This window comes from Lynx rufus, unplaced genomic scaffold (genome assembly GCF_022079265.1).
Source record: "Lynx rufus isolate CCGP_SWC_20201006 ecotype Redwood Valley unplaced genomic scaffold, mLynRuf1.p SCAF_4, whole genome shotgun sequence".
NCBI classification, from domain to species: Eukaryota; Metazoa; Chordata; class Mammalia; order Carnivora; family Felidae; genus Lynx; species Lynx rufus.
Window position 1 is genome coordinate 12,542,188 of NW_025814856.1, and position 15,079 is coordinate 12,557,266.

At 56.8% G+C, this 15,079-nt stretch overlaps 1 protein-coding gene across 1 annotated transcript in view; it reads right to left on the reverse strand.

Moving 5' to 3' along the window:
* Positions 1-8,663: 8,663 nt before the first annotated feature.
* The window catches only part of UNC13A (unc-13 homolog A), a 52,005-nt gene continuing 45,589 nt past the window's right edge, over positions 8,664-15,079 (reverse strand). The window contains exons 42-45 of the mRNA XM_047094605.1: positions 14,286-14,342; positions 11,627-11,719; positions 10,514-10,673; positions 8,664-8,964 (exon numbers count right to left, since the gene is read on the reverse strand). Of these exons, the coding sequence (XP_046950561.1) occupies positions 8,664-8,964; positions 10,514-10,673; positions 11,627-11,719; positions 14,286-14,342 (611 nt within the window). The remainder of the gene's footprint in view (positions 8,965-10,513; positions 10,674-11,626; positions 11,720-14,285; positions 14,343-15,079) is intronic.

Consider the following 15,079-nt stretch of genomic DNA (forward strand, 5'->3'; position numbering starts at 1 on the left):
TCCTTTTACCATTTGAAATACCATTCACACTTTCTGGGCAGTAGGACGTGGGTATCTTTGGTACAGGACACTATTCAGTCCTCCACATTCCCCTGTAGCATGCTGTAATTGCGGCTGGGTCTGTGGATGTATCAAAAATGTACAAAATGTACAAAAATGTATCAAAAATGTAGCATATCAGTCAGGATTAAGGGTGGGAAACAAACTAAGAGATCTTTTTTTTTTTTTTTAAGTCAACTATAGGCTCAGTGTGGGGCTTGAACTCATGACCCCAAGATCAAGAGTCCTATGCTCTACTGACTGAGCCAGCCAGGCGCCCTGAAAAACCGGTTGAAGTCTTAAAAAAAATTTTTTTTTCATGTTTATTTATTTTTGAGAGAGAGAGCAAGGGAGGCGGGTGGCGGGAACAGAGAGGGAGACACAGAATCCGAAGCTGGCTCCAGGCTCCGAGCTGTCAGCACAGAGCCCGACACCAGGCTCGAACTCACGGACCACGAGATCATGACCTGAGCTGAAGTCGGACACTTAACCGACTGAGCCACCCAGTCTTTCAACAGAAAGGGTTTAACACAGGAAACTCTGCTGCTGTAGCTTGAAAGCAGCGCAGGCTGCGCCGAATGAGTAAATGGATGAGCGTGGCCATGTGCTAATAAAACTTTATTTACAAAAACAGGCAGTGGGCTGGATTTGGCGGCGGCGGGGGGGGGGGGGGGTGGGGGTGGGGGTGGGGATAGTTTGCCAACTCTTGGTGCCCAGGAGCGGGACCAGGACTGGGCCTCCAGGAATGATCCTGCAGAACTTGCTCACCAGGGGAACCGAAGCTCCTCGAAATCAAGGCAGAGAGTCAGGTGGGCCTTGAAACCTCCCACGCTGGGCACACACCCTGTATCTGTGATCCAGAAATAGAATGCCGCCTTTGCCTCGGCCACAACTGCTTTCCGACGCCCTCCAAGCCTGTCACCGGACAAGGGGATGCACCTTCCAGAACAGCAGGTGTTTCCGTGCCCGGCAGCTGGCAGAGCGAAGGGGAAGCAAAAAGCAAGACAGCTCTGGGTCTCTCCTGGCCTTCCAGACTCCCCCAGGCATCTGCGTCGGTGGACCTGAGCACGCGCCCAGCTGCGGGGAAAGTCCGTGAGCGCGGCGACAGCTCGGCAACCTCCGCCTGGAAAGGGGCTGGATCGGGGCGGGTTCTGATGTCAACCCACCACGTCCTCCTCGTTTACCGCTGTACGTTATGGCGATGGTAAGAATGATTGGGTAATTGTAGGATGCATAATCATGGAGCCTATTATATGTAATTGCAGGATTAGGAACAGAGTAATTATCACGCAGTGTAATAAATTATGTAATGAAATGGAATCGTACATGGGTCATGAATCACATAATTGGATTACACCCTCCAGGAACCTGGTTATCTTACTTACGTTCCCTGGATGGTCCCTGCAGGTTGGCAGGTGGAGTGATGAGAGGGTGTGGGTAAATGGGGTGGGATTAGGGTAGATTGAGGGGGGTTGGGGGCAGAGCAGGAGGACAGGGTGAGGTTGGGGCTGGGGCTTCAGGTGACAGGGGCGGGTGGGCTGAACATGGGGATGGTTGCTGAAGTTTAGCCCAAGGCGAGGAGAGGTGAGGAGAAGCAGGAGGGGAAGTCGAATAATGGATTAATTAGGTCAGAGGTTGGCAAACCATGGCCCAGGGGCCCCAATCTGCCCAGCTGCCTGTTTTTCTTCTTAGTGTTAAAAATTGAGGGACACCTGGGTGGCTCAGTCCGTTGAGCGGCCGACTTCGGCTCAGGTCATGATCTCACGGTTCGTGAGTTCGAGCCCCGCATTGGGCTCTGTGCTGACAGCTCGGAGCCCGGAGCCTGCTTCGGATTCTCTGTCTCTGCCCCTCCCCTGCTCACACTCTGTCTCTCTCCCTCTCTCAAAAATAAATAAACATCAAAAAAGTAAAAATAAATAAGTAAAAATTGAGATGAAACTCAGCATAAACTTAGCCGGGCGAAAGCGTACAACCCCGTGGCATTTAGCACATTCCCAATGTCGTGCAGCCATCACCACCATCTGCCTCCAGAACTTCTCTATCTTCCCAAACTGGAACTCTGTCCCCGTTAAAGACGAACCCCCCCATCTCCCTCCCCCAGCCCCTGGCGCCGCCCCCCCCATTCTACTTTCTGTCTTTACAGATTCGGCTACTCAAGGGACCTTCTGTAAGTGGGATCATATTTATTTGTCCTTTTGTGACTGGCTTCTTTCACCCAGCATAGTGTCCTCAAGGCTCATCCATGTCGTAGCCTGGGTCAGGCTTTCCTTCCTTCTTAAGGCTGAAGAATATTCCAGAACGTGGATAGACCGCGGTTTGCTCATCCATTCATCTCTTGATGGACATGCTGCGTTGCTTCCACGTTTTAGCTCTTGTCACCCATACTGCTGTGAACACGGGTGTACAAATATCTCTTCAAGACCCTGCTTTCAGTTCTTCGGGGAATGTTCCCAGAACCCGGATTCCTGGCTCACCCGGGAATTGTATTTTTCAGCTTTTTAGGGCCCTCCCGACCGTCTTGCACAGCGACTTGCACCGTCTTCCATTCTCACCGGCAGGGCACCCGGGTGCCAACTTCCCCACACCCTCATCAACACTTGCTGTTTTCTTTCTATGTGTTTTTTTTTTTAACGTTTTATTCATTTTTTTGAGAGACAGAGCGCGAGCAGGGGAGGGGCAGAGAGAGAAGGAGACGCAGAATCCGCAGAATCCGAAGCAGGCTCCAGGCCCTGAGCTGTCAGCACAGAGCCCGACGCGGGGCTCGAACCCACAAGCTGCGAGATCACGACCTCAGCTGAAGTCTTGGAGGCTTAACAGACTGAGCCACCCCGGCGCCCCACGACTGGGTTTTTCTCAGTCAACATCACGCTAACACTTATTCCCGTCCTTGGTCGGAGAAAAGCCTCCTGCAGAGAGAAGGGCAGGGGTGGGCCGGCCCCTCGCCCACAGGTATGGCCTTGGCTACAAGACTCGGTGGATCCCGAGCCAGCCCCTTCGGTTCCCACAGCACAAGCAGCAACGTGAGCCCCTCCCCCCCGCCCCGCCCCCGCTCCCAAGCCTCGAGGGTGACACGATGGACCCCACGTGCTGAGGGGACACGGGGCCAAGGGCTGTAGCGAGCTGCCAGCAAGCCAGCCCCCTCTGTCAGGGAGCGAGCGAGCAGTTACGCAGAAGACACGCTGTGTAGACCGTGCGCCCAGCTACGGAAACTGCCGGGTGTCAGGGGAGAGGAGCTGCAGGGGCCCCGGTGGCCTGCGTCTTCTGACACGACGCAGACAGTTCTGGCTTGGCCATTTTCACCGCTCATACTCCCCCGTGTGAACCCCACCCCCGCCCCCTCCAAGGCTGCTTCCGGCCTCCCGGCCCAAGTGCGAGGCTCCCTGAGGGCGAACTCGGAGGAGAGCCTCAGGCCTAGGAAACGCTGCTGCGGGTCCTGCTTTTAGCTTTTTCTGTTCCTGGTAGCTCAGCGCCCTCAGGGAAAGCCGCTCCCGGTGGCCGAGCTCACGGCCCCTGCCCTGGCCACTCAAATGCGGAAGCCACCCCAGATCTTAAGAGCGGGATCCTCAAATTCACCCAGGAAACCCTGAGCTGGGTGGGTGAGGTTCCGTTTCTGCCCCCTGGTGGGATGGGGGCTCAAAACAAATTAAAAGGAGCTGCAGAAAAAGGAGGGTTTGTTCTCTGCATATGCGAGTTTATGAAATGAGATTCTTACCTGCTACGTTCGAGAAAACAACAGCAGACAACAGACGGGGCTGTAGGTTGAAGATGAGTGTGTCCCAACTTGCTTGAGCTAAGAGCGACAGCTACCGCATGAATGTCGTCGGTTCAGATCCCGGATCTTTCCTTCTCTGCAGTATCTTTTTTTTTTTTTTAAGTTAGCCCCCCCCCCTTTTTTTTTTAACGCATATTCATTTTTCAGAGAGAGAGCGCAAGCAGGGGAGAGGCAGAGAGAGAGGGAGACCCAGAATCCGAAGCAGGCTCCAGGCTCTGAGCTGTCAGCACAGAGCCCGACGCGGGGCTCGAACCCACGAACCGCGAGCTCATGACCTGAGCCAAAGTCGGACGCTTAACCCACTGAGCTCCCCAGGCGCCCCCTTTTCTCTGCAATATCTTGAGTCGCGTTCGTGGGTGGGAAGTGTGTTCAACAGCGTGTGTGTGTGTGTGTGTGTGTGTGTTAAGTGCTAGGCTGTTTTTGTTGTTGTTTTTGCTGATTCGGGAGCGAAAGGAAGCCACCACACGTCTGAGGCTTTTTGATTTTTCTATTTTTTTTAATGTCTGCTGTTAATAAAATATTTTTACAGAGACCAAAAAGTCAGAATAGTGCAAAACATCTCAACACCATGCATTCATGACCGCTTCTCGTTGGGTTTTAAATGTTTGTTCCAAGTCACGTATTTACAGAGAGATGGGGGCATCTGTGCCGACGCCAGACCAACGGGATGGAATTAAAACAAACGAACGAACAAACAGCATTTTGATTTCACATTTGCAATCACATGCTAAGAGAAGGTGTGTGGAGGAATGAACTCCCCTGGACTGCGTGGCCGGGTCTGGGGGGAGGGGGGGCGGTCTCAGGGTGCCGGGGTCAGGGGTGAAGCGTGAGTCCCCCTGGCCGTGTGGCCTGGGATGCGCAGGGGACCCTCCGCCTGTGACCTGGGTCTCGAGAGAGCCACCGCGGTTAGGCAGGGGTTGGGGAAGGGGGAGGTCTTACTCGACACCGTCAACTTGATTTCTCTCTTTAAAAAAATAAAAGGCAAAGAGAAAAGCAACACGTGTCAGCGAAGACGACTTTGGTCCTTGACGATTCTTAGGAAAGGATGTTCAGGGGGCAGGCGGTGTCGTGATACGAACCCGAACCCCCAGCGAGCTCCCCTCCCTCTCCACCGGGGCAGCAGAGTGTGGGGCGACTCTGGGCTGTCCCTGCTCTGCCCCGCCCCTCAGTGTCCCCATCTGCAAAATGAACAGCACAGGGTGTGGGGGACAGAAAGGTCTCTGAGGTCCCAAAGATTTCTAGTTGGGTGTTAAGTTTTTTGCATCTCTGATGGGGTCACGGTGAGGTGTCAGGCTCTGGAGCCTGAGAGGGATTGCGGGTCAAGGCCAGGCACCTGCTCGGGTAACATAAATCCTTCCAGGCTGGACCGGGGAGAGCCAGAGAGACCGGTGGGTTCCTCTTCCTTCTAGATCCCTGATTTCCCTTTCTCCCCATCTCCGAGTCTCTCTCTCTCCATCTCAAGGTCTCTCTGTGTCCTCTTACCTTCTCTCTCTCTCCTTCCCTCCTCTTCTCTGTGTCCTTACTCTGGGACACTGTCCCTCTTGTGGGGGAGGGGTGGATGGGGAGAGGGGATCGGCTCTGTCCAAGATACAATGTTGCACTCCCCCTACCCGACTAGGGGCCAGCCCTACTCCACCCTTTCCCTGACCCCTGGAAATCTAGGGCCAGGTCGTGGCGTGAAATGGGTCCGAATAAAACCCCTAGACCCCACCAGGGCTCAGAACTTCGGGCCACCCCAGGTGAGGTGGTGAGTGGCCTTGGGGAAAACCCTGCTCCTCTCTGAGCCTTGTTCCAATACAGGAACTTCCTAGTTCCAGAGGCTTCGGGCCTCCTAGACTCCTTTCCTTTCCTCTCTCCTCCTCGTCTGCTCTCGTCCTCTCTCCCCCCTGTGTCCTGCGACCCAGTCACAGGCTGGCTGGAACGCCTTCTGTGTGCCCAGGTCTATGTGGGAGGGGAAGGTTGGTATGGCCAGACATGGATAGACACGCAGGCGGACCCTCCACCCCAAGACCGTTCAACTAGGCATACCCTTCCGTCATCCCCCTGTGCCCGGTCTGTGCTGGGTGAACTTGGGGCTGTCAAGAGGCCTCAGACCCCAGTCCGGGGGGGGGGGGGGGGACAGGGCCTGTCCCATGACATCAGGGACAGAGGGGTGGGGAAGTCCTGAGGAGGAGCAGGGAGGGTTTTCTACAGGACAGGATATTGGGGATGAGTCTTGAGGGATAAATAGGAGTCCCCTGGGGGAAAGAAGAGGGAGGAAATTTCTAAAACAGCTCTAGCCTGGGAGTCAGGGGAAAAAAAAAAATCATTCAACAAATACTCCCTGAAGCTCCCTCCACGTGCCTGGCCTGGTGCTGGGGAACTGGACACACACACACACACACACACACGCAGGTGCGCGCACGCACGTACGCACGGCGCGCGCGCGCTCATACATACACGCACACACACGCAGGCCTTGACCAGAGACTCCCAAGGATCTTTTGGGAAATAAGTTGGCTCGCTCAGGCAGAAGCTCAGCTCCCCCTTTTCTTGCTGGTCACCCATAAATCCCGCAGGGCTCACCCCAAGTCACGTTACCTCCCCTTTGGCTGTTGGCTGGTGTTCTCAATCCACCTCACTCCCACCCCCCTACCCCCGTGGCCAAAATTTAAAATCTGCCCCTCAGTCCATGTGACAGAGATTCTCAGCTCCCCCCTTGCCACCTCCCAGCCTGCCCCTGGCCCCTGCCCCTCCCCCACTGTCCTGTATGAGAACCTACATCTCAACCTCTGGTTCAGAACCTTCAGTCACCCACAGCTGCCGAAACTCAGGGGACATATGCAGCACCTCCAGGTAACGCAGGAAATGGTGCCACTTCTCCCAGACTTGTCCACGTGCCGGGAAACCATCAGTATAAACACACAACTCCCAGCACCTAGGATTTGCACATGGCCTCCTTAGAAATGCCAGACCCTTGGCCAGTGCACAGCAGAAACAACTGTACCCATCGGCCCTGGGCTCGTCTAAGGGGTGGGTTTTTGTTTTTTCCTTTTTACTCTATCTCCCAAAATCTTTCCAGGAATTAATTTCAATATCCCGAAAGCACTCTCTCTCTCCCCCAAACTGCATTGGTCCATTCTCCATGAGGTAGCCAGAGGGAGCTTCTGACGCCTGAAATCCAGACTGTTCTCAGCTTTAAGATCTCCTGGGGCTCCCCAAATCTCTTCGGGTAAAATCAGAACTCCCCAGAGCAGCATACAAGGCCCCGCCCGGTCTGATATCCCTGCAGGTCTCCCCGACATCAGCACCTTCTCCCTGTGGTCCCCCTCGCCAGCCACAGTGACCTCGCTGCGCTTCAAACCTGCCCACCTCAGCCTCCGCACCTACGGTTCCCTCTGGTGCTTGGTCAATCTGGCAGGAAAAGCAAACGGCCCATAAGCACCCGTCCAACATGGAAAAGCAGATTCTGGGCAAAGACAAGCCGTGACAACCTTTACCAAAAGATTCTGTCTCCGTGAGCTAAAATGGGGGAAACTTGACTCTGGCCAGATTGCCCCACCAACGCCTGCTGGAGGAAGAGCTTCAGGCAGGTGGAGGCCCCTCCTGGGGGTATCCTGCCGCACGGTGCCTGAATGAATGAATGAGATTTTGGAGACTAAGCTCCGAGCATGTTGGTATATTTACACACACACACATATATACACACACCTAGAGTTTCTGGTCTCTTTCTCGCCTGCCTGGAGAATTCTGGGAGAGGAAGAAGGGGTTGGGGGGGGCGGTGCCTGGGTCCAGGGAGTCCCAAACCCTCACTCTTTCTTGGTGGGAGGTCAAGAGTTCTCAGGGAATCTTCCCACAGGGTCCCAGGGGAAGGGCTGAGGGCTGGGGTCTTGCTTGGCAGCCAGCCGTGGGAGGGGGCAGTGGGGGCCTTGGCCCAGAACCCCCATCCCTTGTAAGGAATGGGGGAGGTCCCCTGAGGAGGGGTTAGCAGCAATGGGGAGCTGTGTCGGGTCATCCGATTTCAGCCCACCCTTAGATGGGGCACACAGGCCAAAGGGAGTGGGGAGAAGGTGTGGCACTGGGACCTTCGGCAAAGTCTCGAGCGGCTCTCTGGGCCGCAGTTCTGCCATCTGTTAAACGGGTGGGTTAAACTCTATGCTATGAGGATGGGTATGTTGGGGGAAAAGGAGAGGCAAACCCCCATGGGGAAGTGGGGGCAGTGCGGGTGCTTCAGAGCCATCCACTTGGCCCCCAGGGTTTGGGCGCCCGAGGGCGCATGTGCTTTTGAAATCCCATCCTCCCCTCCCTCCCTGTTTATTTTTTGCACAAACATGAAAAGACACTCTGGTCCAACCTGGGCCCTCCAACCAGCTTTCTAGTGCCTCCAACCCCTAGACCACCCCAGGGGGCGCTCTAGGAAGCCCTGCCCCTTGCCCAGGGCCCGCCCCTCCAGGGAGCTGAGAGTTCCATACTTGGCAATTGGTCTTGGGCCCCAGGATTTGGGGACCCATCTTATGGCTTTTCCAGGGGACAGGAGGCAGGGTCTCCCCGTACCAGAGCCCCAGGACCTGGCCTCCTCCACAGGGGGGCAGGACTCCCTCCCATCCCAGCTCGAAAGGCCCCCTAGGCGCTGGGGACTTGGCTTCTAGTAGGGGACGTGGCTTCTTCCTTCATCGCGCCCTAGGGCGTGGCTGCTCGAGGGGGCGGGGCGTCGTCCGTTCACCAGTCCCTAGAGGTGGGAGCTAAGTCAAGGGCGCAGGCGCACTCAGCCCTCCGCACAGAGCCCGGAGACTCGGCCTCTGGGAGGTCCCAGCGCACAGACGTCGCCCCGCCCCGCGCGCAGGCGCAGTGCTGCCCGCCCGCGTGCCCCGCGCTAGGGCGCAGGCGCCGCGCCGCCCTCCTCGGCGGAGCGCGTGTCCGACTTGAGCTTGACGAACTCCTTGGCCACCTCGTCGTTGCTGCGCTGTGACAGGATGCGCAGCACTGTGAGGCCCGTGTCGTCCATGTGGATGCGGCGACCCAGTGGCAGCCAGCAGGCGGCGCTCCCGCGCTGGGCCAGCTCCCGCAGCTGCAGCACGGCCAGCCCCACCGTGCGGTCCTCGCGCGCGAAGCAGTAGTCCTTGACGCACACCTGCAGCTCGTAGCACTCCGGGCCCGCGTCCGCGCTCAGCGTGCTGCGAGGGGGCGGGGCGTGAGGACAGCCCCGCCCGCCGGGCCACCACCCCCTCCTGCTGACCCCGCCTCCGCGCCGGGCCACGCCCCCGAGGGCTGGGCCCCGCCCCCGCCCCGCCCTGCCCCGCCCCCAAGTAGTGTCTCTGCCCCGTCACTCCTTCCTCCCTTCTAACCCCCACCCCACCTCCAACCCACAATACCGCCACCATCCTACTTTCAGCCGAGGGCCAAACCCCGTCCCCACCCCAGGTGACACTTTTCCCAAGACACCCTGGCGAGGCCATGTTTCCACCCCGTCCAAAGCGCCCACACCTTTGGCCCGCTGAGCTGCTGCTCGCCACCCTGCCCCAGATGCCACGCCCGGAGGCCCCTTTACCAGGCTGCCACCTGAACTCCGGTTATCTCCTTGGCGTGCCCCACCCCCATACTTCCTAGCCCACCCCTCTTACCACTAAGGAGATCTGTCCACGCGAACTGCTCTCAAGCGTCACCGTGAGTGACCCGCCCCACACTCCAGCACGTCTCCCCCTACCAGCAGGCTGCGTCCCCAGTGATGCTGGGCTTCTGCCCCCAGGGGACCTGCCCTAATGGGCTATGCCCACACCGCTCCCTAGAAACACCCTCCCAGGCTGCATTCCTGGCCCTCAAGGACTACCAGCCACCCCAGGAGACATTTGTCCCCCAACTAGATCATGGGCCTGCTCCCAAGCATTGCATCAGGTGACCTACCACTCCAAAACCCTCTGACCAAGAGCCCTCTTCTTGTCCTTCAGGGGTCCCCACCTCTCCCCTGCTCTGATGCTCCCTTACCCCTCTGCATTTCTGTCCCCCAGGAACAGCCCTCTCCCCCCACTATCCTGCCCCAGTGAGGTTTACACCTGATCTAAATGTCTGCCCATCCCAAGTAATACCCTGATCAGACATATTTATGCTCCCCAGGTCATCTGCCCCTCTGGACCCTGGATGCTTCTGACTAAGCTCATTCTTGCTCACCAGGAAGCCCCTTCTGGATGCGACCCCACCCCCACCCACTTGACGGGCATCCCCATGCCCTGGACCACGGTCCACTCCTGTCCCCCAATGCAGACTCCTCCTGACCTGCCCCGGCAGCCCTGACAAGGCTCACTGCTGACTCCAGGACACCTGCCCCATGGCCCTGAGACCCTCACCCACACGTTCCTTGCCTCATCATGATCGCTCATGGCCCTTAACCAGACCTGAGTCTCCAACCCCAGAAATGACCCTGCCCCACATGCCCCCTCTGCTCAAACTTCCCTTCCTCTTCACAAGCCTTCATCAACATGTTATATCACATTCACTGCCTCCCCTGGGAACTGCCTGTCTCCCAAAGTGGTTACCCCCATCCCCTCGCCAACGCCACTCCTGCACTAAGGCGCCTCCCTTCCCAGGGCCCTCACCTAGGATATGACCCCTCTCATTCCTGCACCCAGATACCACTGGCCCACCAGACTTCCCTCTGGCCTAGCGGGCCCTGAAATTCACGCAGCAGACGGCCCCTCCCCGTGATCCCCCAACCATCCTCAGACTCACAACTGGAAGCTCTCGTTGTACTTGGGGGCCCAGCTGTTGTTCTTGGATTTGGTTGCAAACTTGCGTTTCTTGTCGCTGAGCTGGGGCCCGATGATGTTGACCTCGATGAATGGCCGGAAAATGCCAGAAGTCTGCCACTTGAGGTCATTGGCCGCCACCACTGTCGGGGGGAAGTAGAGGGTAAGACTGTCAGGGTCCTCTCTACGCAGCTGTGGTTTCCAACGCCTGTCTGAAAAGCCCCATTCCCCGCAATCTTCCTACAGCTAAGTGCGGCCGTATGACGAAGTTCCAGCCGGCGAAACGTGAGAGGAAGTGATGTGTACGACTTTCAGGTTGGGGCTTAAAGGGCCAGGAGAATGCGCTACATGTTCTCCTTCTCCTAGCTGCAGGCTGGGATGCTGGTGGGTACTGAGTCCTTTGGTACCTTATGGAGGAGGAAAACATCAGACATGAAAGTGGAATAAGAGATGATAGGGATCCCCAACACTGGAAAACCTCCACGTCAGCTCCGGGCTGATTGTCCTTGGAGTTAGAGAAAAATCACATTCTATTTTGTTTAAAATTTTTTGTAATGTTTATTGATTTTTGAGAGAGAGAGTGTGCGCAAGCAGGGGAGAGGCAGAGAGAGAGAGAGAGAGAGGCACAGAATCCGAAGCAGGCTCCAGGCTCCGAGCCGTCAGCACAGAGCCTGACGTGGGGCTCGAACTCACGGACCGTGAGATCGTGACCTGAGCCCAAGTCAGACGCTTAACTGACTGAGCCACCCAGGCACCCCTCGTTCTATCTTGTTTAAACCAGTGGTATTTTAGGCCTTGGTTAAAACAACCGAGTCTGTTTTAATCTAAAAATAAATAAGTAAATAAAAGCCAACAAAAAGAAGGCAGAGCAGAGGAGGGATGGAGAAGGTGGAATTCAGTCCCATCACACTGTTTGTACCCTTGGATCCAGCCATGCCTGAAAGAGCTTTATTTCTGGAATTGTTTAGTTTTATGAAATCTTTTTTTTTTTTAATAACAACTATTTTTCTTGATTAAGCTCATCTGAGGGTGGTTTCTGTCATAGGACTAGCGAATCCTGGAGAGGGCACTCTCCCTCCCAACTCAGACTACTCACCTTTCACAGTGACCTTGTGCTCCCCGGTTCCCGGATGAGTGAAGAGCTCGACGTGGACTGAAACTTCACCCACAGGGTCTTCCACACCCGAGCCTGGGCGGGGTAGGGGAGGATGCTTGGCGTGAGCTCCATTCCTCCCACCCACTTAAGGGACCTGGACCACCTCCCACCCACCATGTGCTGGCGGCACTGGGCCATCAGCCCTGACAGGGTTGGCACTGAGGGTGGGGCTGGGATGGATGGCACGTGGTCTTAGGAGGCCAAGAACGCTGGGTTCTGCCCCTTCACTGCCTTGCTGTAGGGTCTCAGGCGGATCTCTTAACTTCTCTGAGTTTAACGCACCTGCCCCCCATTTTTCTCAGGCCAGTGATTGCCGCCTGGTCGAAACTCATCCTGGCAACACCTGACCCCCTAGCTGCCTGGGTTTCATTTTCTCCTTTGGGTTGTCACAGTGCCAGACTCTTCGGGTTCCCATCCTATACACTAGCTGAATACACCAGAGAATCTGTCCCACCTCCTTAGCCTCCATCCTGTCCCATCCCCCACCCTCACATGCCTGGACTCTTGCAGTAGCCCCCTTCTGAATCCTCTTTTCTCAGTACACCGGCCAGAGAAATCCTATTAAGTTAGATCACTTCCCTCCCCTGCTCAAAAGCTTTCCATGGCCTTCCATCTCACTCTGAAATCATCAAAGTCCTTTTTGTGATCTGCAAGGTCGCTCCCAACGCTGCTCCAGCCACGTGGGCTTCCTCGCTGCTTCTCCAAAACACTGTGATAACCTGACCCGACCCAGAGTCCTCACTTCTTCTGAGGCGACAGCTTGCAGGATATCTTTTCTCTCCCTCCCTCAATGCCATTCCTCTTTCCAATAGAGAATCTCACGTTTCCATTGAGAAATACCCCCACACCCACCTCAGATCTTGGTATGGCTAAATGAACCATGGCTGCCCAGAGCATTCCCTGCCCACAGTTGCAGTGATTGGCTCAGGAATGGTCATGTGACCCGCGCTGGGCCAATCAGAGTTAACTCTGGGACTTTGGCTGCAACTCTGAGGAAAGACTCTTCGGTGCTAAGCTAGCAAGGCTGTCTCTGCCCAATGGGGGGAAAGCCTACCTCACAGATGTCTCAACAGAGACCAGTGACCAAAGACATTGTTAGAGGCTCTGGATTCAGCTATTATTGGTGTCAGCGTAACCCTTAATCTTTCGGTTCCAGGCCCACAAATTCCCTAGTCTGCCTCTATTTCTAGCTACCAGGAATGCCCTGACTGATTGGTTCCGATGGGGGTCGTTGAAGGAGCAGCTTAACACTCTCTGTCCCGTCCCTCTCTCTGTGGCTCTGGAAAGGGCATCCTGTGGGGCCTGAAACCTGTGACCGCCAGCACCCCCACCAGGCCCCTCCCCTGCCCCTCAGGAAGCTCCCCACACCTTGAGCGCCCCATGCATGGGGGAGGAAAGGGAGAGTCAGGGGTGGGTGCCCAAGGTTAATCCGGGTTACCTGGCATTGGGTAGGAAGTGACTGAGGCTCAGGGGGCAGAGAGGCCTGGAGACCCCCATCACCCCACTGCTGGGGCGTGCACCCCCTATCTTTGCTGCCCACCCCAGGCCACCTTCCTTGTCATTTCAGGCTTCGGTCCCCCCTCCCCCCACCAGTCACATGCTCAGCCTCACCTCCCCCACCCCCCAAGGCTGATGCTTCACAGCAAGCTCAATCCGGGCCAGACTGAGGGTGCCAGGGGGGGTAGTTGGGCAATGGTGGGTGGGGTGAGGGGTCAGACCATGGCCAAAGCTAGTAAGAAGGGGGAGGAGGGCAGTGCTGGGCGCCCCCATCCCGTAGTTTGCTGGCTCCAAGGGGAAGGGTCTTTCTGGGGCTTCCCTGTGCGTACCCCAATCCCATCCCTCCCCGACTATCTTCCCGTAGGGGAAGGTTCCTTGGGCAAGTGGCTTAATCTCCTTTGAGACTCAGCTTCCTCATCTGTGGAATGATGGACCATCCTGGGGGGCAATTGGGAGAAATCTTTTCAAAAATCCCTGAGAAATGCTTCTTGGCACAAGCGCTGGCCCAGAGTCAGAGCCTGAAAACTGAAAACTTCCAAGCTATGCTTGGAAGAATGACATCAGTCATAATATTAATTAATTAATTAATTAATTATAATAAAAGTAACAACAATACACTCGCTGGGAGCTACTGCATGTATGACAGGTCAGGAACTTCTCTACATTTAATTCATCTAATCCTAAAAACAATCTTACGAATTAGGGCCCCTGACGGTTCCCATTTCACAGATGAGAAAGCTGAGGCTCAGGGAGGCGAGATGCTCCCTGCAGGCGTCCGGCCCGCCCAAATGGCGGAGCTGGGATCATAGCTCGCTGGGATCTGAGCCCACTCTTAACCGTGCAGGCGCTGTCCGGGGGACCGGGATCTGGCTTAAGAGATGCACCTAGGAAGAAGCGGATTCCGACTCGAATCGCTTCTCCTTCCCCACGTGGAACCAGCAAGCCGTCCTTCCCCCTCATCCACCTAGGCCCCCACAGCCGGTCCGGCCTGGACGGGGCCCGGCGGGCCGGGGAGGCGGAAGGACGGGCCTTTTACTAGCCGGGGCCGGGAGGGGCGCAGGCACCGGGCACCGGGCGGGCGGCGGGCGGCGGAGGCACGTACCCTTCTCAGGATAAATGTCTTCACTAAGGGTAAACCTAGTCCCTTTTCCACCATGGACTAATCACGGGGGAAGGTGGAGAAAGGAGGGAAGGGAGGGGTGGGGGGAGAGACGAGCGAGCGAGAGGCGAGGATGGAGGGCGAGAGTGTACGTGGCGGGGAGCAGGGGAGGCGCGGAGAGGGGGCGGCGAGTGAGAGGGAGGAGAAACAAGAGAGAGAGAAACGTCAGCTGCAGACGGACGGACAGACAGCCTCCCGCTCCGGGGGGGGGGGGGGACACCAGGGACACTAAAAGCAGCAGCTTGGACTGGGCACGAAGCTGAGCACAGAGGCCTGACGCCCAGGGAGCGCCCCGGGCCCTGGGCTGACTGGAGGGGAAGGGGGCCGCTCCCCTCACCCCAGCTTCCGGCTTGCGGGCAACTCTCCCTCCTACCCCCCTGCCGGAGCTAAGCCTGGGTCAGCGGCCAAACATCTCTCCCTGGTCTTAGGGCCGGTTTTGAAAAGGGCGGGTCCTCAGGGAGGGGAACTAGGACCCTGGAGTCCTGCTCCCCTCAGCCCCAGCTGCTGTGTGGGAACTCAGAGAGGGACAGGAGACAGAGACAAGAGGAGAGAGAGAGAGAGAGAGAGAGAGAGAGAGAGAGAGAGAGAGAGAGAAAGCGAGAATTTGAGAAATGGAAACCCCCTCTCCGTCCACTCCTCCAGGTCGGGGCCCCGCCCATCCTCGGGACAGCCAATCATTCCTTTGCCGCGTGACGTCATATGCCCCGCCTCCCCCCGCCCCTAAATGTCAACCACTC